The 10,428-nt window shown below is 39.2% G+C and overlaps 1 protein-coding gene across 1 annotated transcript in view; it reads left to right on the top strand.

The window, feature by feature from the left end:
- The window catches only part of IRF2 (interferon regulatory factor 2), a gene marked incomplete in the record, with an annotated part of 131,039 nt that overhangs the window by 67,551 nt on the left and 53,060 nt on the right, over nt 1–10,428 (top strand). The window contains 2 exon segments of the mRNA XM_044089853.1: nt 2,845–2,977; nt 7,342–7,500. Coding sequence (XP_043945788.1) covers nt 2,845–2,977; nt 7,342–7,500 — 292 coding nt within the window.

Genomic DNA, 10,428 nt, shown 5'->3' with positions numbered 1-10,428 from the left:
TGGAAAACCCTGAAATTTCAAAAACTGGTCTTAACCCCCCTTTTTCTTTTCCTTTTTTTTCCCATGGGTTATTTGTATGTAAAATATAAAGGCAAAAACTACCATGGGAATATAAGGCTAGGCTTCTTAAGATCCTCAAAGATCATTAGCCTGGTAAGTACCTGTGAATCTCTGGAGCGTTTATTTCAGTTTTCTGGAACTGAATCAAAAACTGGTCTTGAACTTTTTCTCTGTTCTTTCTAAAAAATCTGTGTATTTTTGTGGAAAGATAATGGATTATAGGCACTGAATGACAATAACTGAATTTGCAGATTTTTTTTTTGTTTCAGAAAATGTAGAATTCAAGTTCTTTTAGCTTGTCAGCTTTACATCAGTAGTACCAGTATTTAAACAGCGTCCATGATTTGAGATCTTTGGCCCTGATTCTGGTCACAGGATGTTGAGAATTGTGGTGAAACCCAATGACCTGAATAATTAAACATCCTACACTTGCAAGGCTTTAACTTGTTCTTTCAACCTTAGTGCTAAAGATATTTCAGTCAACATTGTATTGGTGTTCTCTCTTAGGCAGCTACAAGAAAAATGCGGAGAGTCGAACAAACCTCTGTATATTGCCTTCATTGATCTGATCAAGGCATTTAACTTCATCAGTAGGAGAGGTCTGTTGACGATTTTGGCAAAGACCAGCTGTCCCCCAACACTGCTTAGCATTATTAGGGCCTTCCATGAAGACATGAAGAGGGACCTTTGTGTATGACGGATCCACGTCCAGACTTTTTTTTAGATTCTCAATGCTGTGAAGCAGGGGTGTGTACTGGCTCCAGTATTGTTTGCTATCTTCTTTTCAGCTCTGCTGAAATTTGCTTTTAAAACTGCAACAGAGGATGTCTTTCTTTGAACCAGAACAGGCAGCAACCTCTTAGAACTGTTAAGGCTTAGATTGAAGACCAGGATGCTTAGGAAGTGTCTAAGGGAGTTCCTGTTTGCTGATGACACAACTATTGCTGCTCACTGTCATCAGGAACTTGAATCACTCATGACTCGCTTTGCAGATGCATGTATAGAATTTGGCTCGCAGTCAGCCTAAAGAACACCCAGGTGATGGGCCAGAATGTGAGCAATGGGCTCTCTATCAGAGTGAATGACTATGAGCTGGATGTTATCCATGAGATAGTGAACCTAGGCTGTACAATCTCAGACAACTTGTCGCTTGATGGCAAGATCAACAAGGGTGTTGTAACAGCTGGCACTATGTTTTTCAGGCTCACTAAGAGAATACTGGCTAATAATCTCTCTGTGCACGCCAAGGTGCAGATTTACACAGCCTGTATTTTGAGCATATTACTATATGCCAGTGAAACATGGACTCTGCAGTCAAAACAGGAGCAGTGGCTCAATGTATTCCATAATCTGCTGTCTTAGGCACATACTTGGTATCTTGTGCCAGAACACGTTCCCCAACAGTGCAATATTTGAGAAGACGGGCACCAGTTCCATGTTCAGCCTCCTGAAACAGAGGTGTATGCATTGACTGGGTCATGTGTCATGCATGACGGATGGCCAAATACCAAAAGACCTCCTTTTTTGGAAAGCTGGAGTCTGGAAAATGGCCAAAAGCACGACCCAGATTGCACCACAAGGACATATGTAAACATGACCTCAGCACTGTTGAGTGCGAACACCTGACATTCTCTCACTTTAGACAACTATACATGGAAATGGGAAGTGAAAGAAGCTCTCGCAATTTATGACGCCACCTTGGCAGAGAGAGCACAGAATAAGAGAGCCCTCAAGATGATCAGTCCCAGCAGGGGTGCAAACCCATGATCCTTTAGGATTGAAGGATGCCTACTGTCCTTCTCCTTCAAACATGGAAGTTTTGTTGATGAATAACCATATTCTCAGAGGAGTAACAGTGTTGCATTTGTAGGGTCCCCAATGGTTACAGTAAGAACATGTCATTGTTTCTGAATATGAGCTATTTTTTTTTAATTTAAATTTGATTGCAAACGTCAAGCCAGCTTTATGTAACTGTTGGATTAGCATGATACTTAGCACATTTGCACCTGCGGTGTGGAAATAATTTCACTGCAGCACATTGAGTGTAGCTGACATTGAGCTGTAAGTGCTATATTAGTAACCACTGTACACGAGTGGAGAATCTAAATTTAGTTCAATGTGTGGTACAAAGAATTTCACTGCAGCACATTGAGTGTAGCTGACATTGAGCTGTAAGTGCTATATTAGTAACCACTGTACACGAGTGGAGAATCTAAATTTAGTTCAATGTGTGGTACATTAATTGTTCCAAAGAAGTCCTACTTCGTTATAGGGATAAAGGCGCTTAACCAGTTTTGTTATTCTTTTACTAAATTATTTGAACTTTATTTTTGCTGTTCCATTTCCCTGACCAGTTTTTACTAAGTGTTGTTCTTGTTTGTGGAGCAATGGTGGGACCTTGGTTATATTTGGTTAAATGTTGCATTATCTTAAACAAATTAAAAAACCCAGAAGAAAAGTCAAATGTAATTCATACCGTAATCTTTCTGTTGTGAGATGTAAATGTTTTTCTTCAGTGTTTCTGAACTGCTAGAAGTCTACACACCCTAACAAGACGTGGCAGCTGTATTTGCCACTGTTTAGGATTTCCATATTGACGTACATTTTTTCATACACAGAAAGAAGATTTTTTGATTGCTTCACAGCTTGTGGCAAAAAATCTTGGTCTTAATTTTACGAGGAAGTGTAAATCTTTAATGGTGTCCTGTGAGTAAAAACCACTAGGTAGTAAGCCTGCTTTTTATGATCTAGAAATAAAGTGTGGAATTTCTTGTTTTATTTTAGGTTGAAGACTTTTCACCTTCAGAATTCACTAATGGAGTAGATTGTACATCTTCTAATTATGTTATGCCATCCATTTCATCCATAACAGTGAAAGAAGAGTTTCAGGTTGACAGCACTGTTCACTCTGTTATGGGTAAGTAAATTGAGAGAAGCCATCCTGACAAATGTGTAGCACTGCACTGCAAATTAATTCTCACATGCACATTGCTTAAGACTGCTATGCAAATTAATTGGCAAAATGATAGAATGGTTGACATGTGTGCAGTGCATTTTCAATGGAAAGAAAGGTCATAGCAACAAATTAAATGTTTGAACAAACTGTAGTTCGAGACAATTGGCTTTGGAGGCATTCATTTTATGCCAAAGGTTTTGGAAATGAGATGTATTAAAACTAGTAGCAGATGATCATTGTGTATAAAGAGGACTGTTGAAGTAATGAACACTTGAGCTTTCTCTTTACCTTTAGCATGCTCAAGGAGGTCTCTTACATCAGTGTATCATTTGGCTTTCCAGTTACCATTGTCCACTGCCAGTGTTGTTTTTTGAGTGCTACACTTCTCTCAGTTCTGAGCAAAGCATCCTGTACCTGTATGCCATTAGCATGGTGTACCTTTAGTAAATCCAGCATTGCTTCATTTCTTCCCATACTTTCAGAACCATTACTGATTTGACTGCTTGGCATTATGAGATGCCCAACAGTCAAAATTTGTCAGGCTATTATGAGGTGAAAGCTAAGGAAATTCTTTATCTGTAGTGAATAGTTTATAATTACTGTATTTCTTTGTGTGGGAATAATAGTTATTGATTTATTTAGTTTTATTTAAGTTTTGATTTCCAAATTAAAACAGAGTGAGAAGGTCACACAGAAAAACCAACCAGTAAAAACTAAATGAAAACTCTAGACAAGCTAGAATTTCCACTGAGTGACCTCTCAGACCTCTTGTATCAGAGGTACATGGGAGATATACAGATGACCCGTATGAATATCAGGTGTTTCAGCTGTGTGGCTATTCTGAATGCCCATGGCTTATTTCTTTTTAAGTCGTTTCAGTGGACAATTTCAGGCTAATAAAGCCATACCCCAGTAGCTGTGGCTATGTATCAGAGGCACATGGGATATATGCAAATGACCCTTATGAACATCAGGTGTTTCAGCTTTATTGGCCTGAAATTGTCCATTGAAATGACCTAAAAAGAAATAAGCCATGGGCAGTCAGAATTGCCATATAGCTGAAACACCTGATGTTTGTAAGGGTCATTTGCATATACCCCATGTACCTCTGATACAAGAGGTTTGAGAGGTCACTCAGTGAAGTTCTAGCTTGCCTGGAGTTTTCATTTATTTTTTACTGGTAATTTCTTCTGTGACCTTCTCAAGTTTTTGTTTTAGTTTGTTAGTTGGGACATTTTGTACTGTCCACAGTTGCAGATGTCCCCTTTGTTCTTGTACACAGGCTTGCGTATGCTTATAGTCCAGTCATGTGGGATATGCCTTTCTCTCCATAATGCTACAAGTGCCCTCAGGAACCATTTCTCCCCTATCTCGCTCAGCATCTTTGTCACGTCTGCTGTGACCTCATCTGAGTCTGCTGCTTTCCCTGACTTCATTTTCCTTCATGCTGTTCTTACTTCTTCTAAGGTGGGCTCTTCCTCTTCTCTCATCATAGGCTGTGTCTGAGGCATTATAGCTTCTGTGGGGTTTTCTTCATTCAGAAGCAGCTGGATGTACTCCTTCCATCTGCCTTTGATGCCCTGTGGACTGGTGAGCAGGTTGTTGCTGGCATCCCTTATGAAGGGTGTCTGACTATCTTCTTTATCTTTCTGTCCTTGCCTTGCAATCTGATATAGTTTCTTTTTGTTATCTACCGAGTCACTTTTGAGAAGGTGGTAGCTTGCCTTTGATGCCTTATTCTTTGCTATTGCAACACCTTTCTTAGCCTCTTTTTAGCCAACCAGTATTCCTTCCTAGCCAGGTCTGTCTTTTCTGTTTCTCACTTTTTTCTTTCTTTTGATGATTTTTTGGACTTATGGATTCCACCACCAGCTTTCCTTATGTAGCATATTTCCATACCTGGCTCGGTCTCTCATATGTCTGTAGTCCTCACGCTGTTGTTTTGAGGTGCTGACATTCTACTTTTTCCTTTTATGTAGTTTCTTTTCTATTGCTAGAGCTCTGTGTAATTCCTTGAACTGTTGTGCTTGCTGTCCAGTCAAATTCCAGATCTTCAGCCTGGTCTCTGTTGATCTTTGAGCCTTCTCTGTCCACTGCTTGCAGCTGATTGTGGCAACCAGTGGTTTATGCTGTGGACTGACTGTTTCACTGGGGATAACTTTTTCTTTACTAGGAGGAAGTCTACCTGAGTTGCATATTGGCCACTCTTGTATTTGGTGTTGTGACGCTCTTTCCTAACCATGTGTTGGCTACTGTCAATCCATTTATCAGACAGAAGTCTAGAATGGATTCACCCATGTGGACCCAGGCAGTTCTCGTATCCTGTTCTGTTTGTACTGATATGTGCATTCAACTCACCCATTATTAACACTAATTCATGTTGTCCTTTATCTAGTAGATCCTGCAGCTGTTGTCTGAATGTACTCCTCTCTTCTTTATCACAACCCTGCTGTGGGACATAGGCTCTGATTATGAATGCTGCCCTATTATTAGGCTGGAGTCTGATTGCCATGAGTCTGTTACTAATTCTGATGACTTCTCTCACTGCTTTTTGAAGCCATTCTCTCACCACCATTACTAGCCTGTCTTCCTACCGAGTAGTAATAAACTCTGGATCCCAGGCCAAGTGGCATTCATACATTGCCCTTCCATCTTGTCTCCTGGTCACGTAGGATGGTCCAGTCTCCTCCTTACAATGTCATCCACTTCCAGGCTCCATCCTATCAGTGACCTGACTGTAGCAATTAGTTCATGTTTGGCAGTTATTTGGTTTTAGATCCAACTTTCACTCAACAGAGCTATCCCAGGTAACTCAGGCTGGGCAACTGGACATTGGCCACCCAGTAGCTTATTGACCCAGGGCTGCTTGACTTTATGGCAGGCACACATTGGCCAGTAGGAGCACATATACCCGTCCCACCTTTAGTATGGGTCCCTGGCATAGGTCAAATCCTCAACCCACTTATCACCAGCAAATACCCATGCCCATTTGGCAACATTATTCAACATGACCAAATCACCTAGAGTCATATTTTACACTGTTAAATGGTTAGCCCTGCCACAGTTCACACTCTGTGATCAGTGCTGTACTGTCTTGAAGATGCTGCCTACTACAGTAGATGCCCAGAGCAGTTGGTCTGTACAACTTTACCCCTGTCGGGGACCATGTAGAGGCTGTGTTGCTGCCCAAAGCTCCATTCATTACTGAGTTTGAGATGGAAACACTCTACGTGTTTTTTGGAGGTGGGAGGAACCCAACAGAGGCAGAGGGAGAACATGCAAATTACAAGCACGCACAGGCTGGAGGTCAAGATTCAACCTTGTGTTTGGGAGGTAAAGACATTAACTATTTTGACAATTGTCTCCTAAGCACTTGTAATGTACATTTAAAAATGTGCTGTTTAGTGTTGTGCTGCACTCCTATGACTGGACAGATATTTTCTGCCTTGTTAATATGTCGCCCACCTCTCAGAGAGAGATCTGCCAAAGATGATTTGTCCTGCTGCATTTGTCCAAAAGTAACTGATTGAAATTGCAGTTTGTCAATTTTTTTTTTACAATAAAAACATTGGGGGAAAGAGAATATTTGAGGTGTAGGTTCCCTTTAGGTTAATAATACTTTATCTTTAGGCACTGTGACCTAAGAGTTATATAAGTTATGGGGCCAAAAGCCACCCATTTGAAAGAGTGGGGGAGAGTTAGTTTGCCAGTTCTTGATTTTGGGGTGTAGTTGGGATGGTCATCTCACTTTTTGACCCAGACTATGGTATGCATGGCTTTTCAAAGTTGAGAAGTCATCATTGCATTCAGGTAGAGCGGCATTTGAAGTAAAGCTTTGTATTTTGTTCATAAAAGTAGTTGTTTCTTAAGCTTTGAAGAGAATCATACTTTTCATTTCATTGTAATCGTGTGTCCCAGAATTTATTTGCAATCATGATTTTACCCCTTTGTTTTAATCTACTCCTAGTGGTAGGAAGGAAAAGTGTGATATGAATTGTATACATCTGGTATATTTTGGGAGTTCACTTTTCCCCTTTTATCAATTCAGTGGATATCTCTGGCAAATTTAGTTATGCATGCTCAGTACATTGGTTTTAAATCAGAAAGTGAACTCTTAACTTATGTGTACAATATTAGCTCGTCATTAAAACACAATTAAAATGCGAAATGGCTTCTGGAAAAAGAAACTGAATATTTAAGGTTGTGGTGTAGTAATTGCTTTTTATAAATATGTATATTGTGAGCTGTTAGCCATATAAAAAGACCTCAAAGCATTGATTTTTGAGAACTTGTAACACATGCCTATTCTGCCATTTTAAATGTAGAGGACTCTTCATGTGTGAACCACTCCGGAGAACAGATGATAATCATTAACACCCTAGATGTATGTCAGGTGGTTGAAGTGACGACAGAAAGTGACGACCAGCCTGTCAGCACTAGTCAGCTATATCCACTGCAGATTTCACCTGTCTCATCATATGAAGGTATGGCATTGGTTCATAACAGCAAGTCTGATGGAAATTTGTTGCAGATGGAGATTTTAGAGGTGAGAAATTGAGACAAAGTTTTTTTAAAACATTGCAGTTCAGTATTAGCCTGCAGTGTGAAATTTGTGGCATAAGAAACCTGACATCTGAAGAGCACCTTAAAGCCTTTTCCCTCTATGCAGTCTCCTATAGACTGCTGAATGGTTATCTATTCCTGTCTAACAAGGCATCTGCAAACCCCACAATAATGAATCTCTTACATGTTCATAAGTCAGAGTACCAGAAGTACAAGGTCTAGGGGGCATGAATTTTGTCTATGACTTAAGTAGAACATGCTGGGGAGAGATGTGTCCCAGAGACTGCTCCTCCTATGGAACAGGGGTCCTATCCATGTGAAGCTGAGTTTGTCTATTACCCAGTTTAAGCACAACCAAGACATGTGGATGGGGAATAGAAAATTTACACCAGACCTGGCACCCATGTCCCTTATGGACAGAGGTAGCTTGTAAATGTTTGGCCCTCAATGTCCTATCAAGACATCATTATTCTTTTGGGAAAACTTGAATAGGCTTAGAAAGGCCCTCCCAAGTCATTACCCTAGTAACAGTCTTTGAATCTGTGAATCTGCGTACCAGTTTTGGATCTAGCAGTTGTATGCATAGAGTAACATGAGACCCTGTTGGAGGAAAGACTTTAAACACCATCCCTGCATTACGCATAAAAATCTGTCTGAAATGTTAATTATTCTTCAGCATGGTAAATGTATGTCTGAGTCAGAGCTAGAAAGTATTTACTCTGTAATTATTTTTGTCATCCAGCTTTGCATGTAGTTTTGTATCTTATTCATTCCATCCATCTGAAACAACTTAATGAGTCCTCATGCTGCTTGTTGTCTAACTTGGCAAAAGCAGTGCTCCAGCCTCAAGCCTCTTTAATAATTCTTTATCCATAATGCCTTAGTGTACAGAATTACCCCAGACCTTGTTTGCCTCCACTGTGACAATACATGGATTTTTATATATATATATATATATGTACACACACACACACACACACACACACACACATATATATATATATATATATATATATATATATATATATATATATATATATATACACACACACAGATATATATATATATATATATATATATATACACACACATATATATATATATATATATATATATATATATATATATATATATATATATATATATATATATATATATATTACACACACACACACACACACACACACACACACACACACACACGTTTCAAAATCTTCCCTTTCAGAGGTCATTCTGGCTGCCCTGACCATCTGACCTTTGACTATACTTTTTTTCTGTTTCCAAGGTGATCACTATTAAAAGGAAGGTAGGAATTACTGAATGTACTCTTTCTTTGAATTCTAGATTTCAAACCCTCACTAGTTTTATCTAACCTAATGTCTAGGTAGTCAATTCCATTTTGATCAAATTTGAAACTGAAATTAAATTTATTTCTGACCCTTTTAAGGTAAGAGGCTACCCAGTAACCTTAATTGAAGCCTGTGTCCAAGAGGTTAGAGCGGGGTGGGGTGTAAAATATCTGCCATTATTAGGTAGTACTGTGACAAGTGACCCTGTGGTGGTGACAGAAGGCCAGAACAGTGTTAGATCATCTATGGTACTGGAATATAATTGTGGTTCTAAAGAGGTTAAGGGTTTGATTGAATCTAATTGGAAGATGTTGAAATTTAATAAGGACATTGCTCATAAGATAGGTGAACAGCCTAACTTTGTTTTTAAAACAGGAGCCAATTTAAAGAGGATGTTTGAAAGGAAAAATGATCATGACAAATCGGGGTGTGAGCAAGGGACAAGAAAATGTGGAAGATGTGGGAGCTGTAAACACATATCAGAACGCACCAGTGTTACCTTGGAAAACTGTGAGGGAACTACTGTTTACTTTAGGAAGGGGACCTGTGCAACCAAGGGCATAGTATATTTGGCCTACTATAGGGACTGTACGAGTTTCTATGTGGGTAAATTAGAAAGGGCACTTGGTAAACATATCTATGAACATGTTTACAGTATTAGAAGAGGGAATTTGAACAACGCATTATGTAAGCACTTGCAAATGGAGCCTGCACATCCTGTTTTTTCATTTGGAATCTTGGAACATGTCTCTCCGGACCCAAGGGGCGGTGACTGGGAGAACTGGTTATGTTGCAGGGAGACCTTTTGCAACTGAAACTAAATTCTTCCCAGCCACCAGGTTTGAATGAACATGTGTCAATCAAACCGCATTTAGTGAAGAGAGCTGAGAAGTTATAAACACCCACAGATGAGGTTAGGTGCTAACATTATTTGGTACCTATTCTTAATACATATTTACCCTACACTCATGTTTACATATTGTTTAAATATTGCATAAATGCGTTTTAAATGTTTCTTGACTTTATGGCGTTTTGGACTTCACATTTCACTTTTAAAATTGTTCAACTTGTTAGTCTTTGTAGTGATTTTTGTGTGTGTGTAGTCCTTTAAATATTTTGGTGCCTTTTTTGAAAGGATTTTACTCATATAGGGTTTACTACAATGTATTTAGTTTTTTCACTTGAAAAAAACCCAGCATTTGAGTCAGGGTGAAAGCGCTTGTGACATTTGAATAAATAAGTTGACAGCCATCCTTATTTTCACCTGGACCGTTTTTCTTGATTGTGGTATTTTATTAACGGTCTTCTGCTGGTTTATGTATTTAAATCAAATATTCTACTATTCCCTCCCACAAAGACCCTTTCCTACAATAAAAACAACTTCAAATTCTGTAGTCAAACCGACTCACCTATAGGTGTCCCCTCTGCCAAACTCCTTGGCATTACTGTAGATGAACACCTCAAGTTTGATATTCATATTTTGCCAAACTACTATGGCAA

The sequence above is a fragment of the Protopterus annectens genome, chromosome 12.part0, assembly GCF_019279795.1.
Source record: "Protopterus annectens isolate FY-2018-M chromosome 12.part0, PAN1.0, whole genome shotgun sequence".
In the NCBI taxonomy this organism is placed as follows: Eukaryota; Metazoa; Chordata; order Ceratodontiformes; family Protopteridae; genus Protopterus; species Protopterus annectens.
The sequence above is the reverse complement of the archived record's forward strand: the minus strand, read 5'-3'. Positions and strand labels throughout refer to the sequence as shown.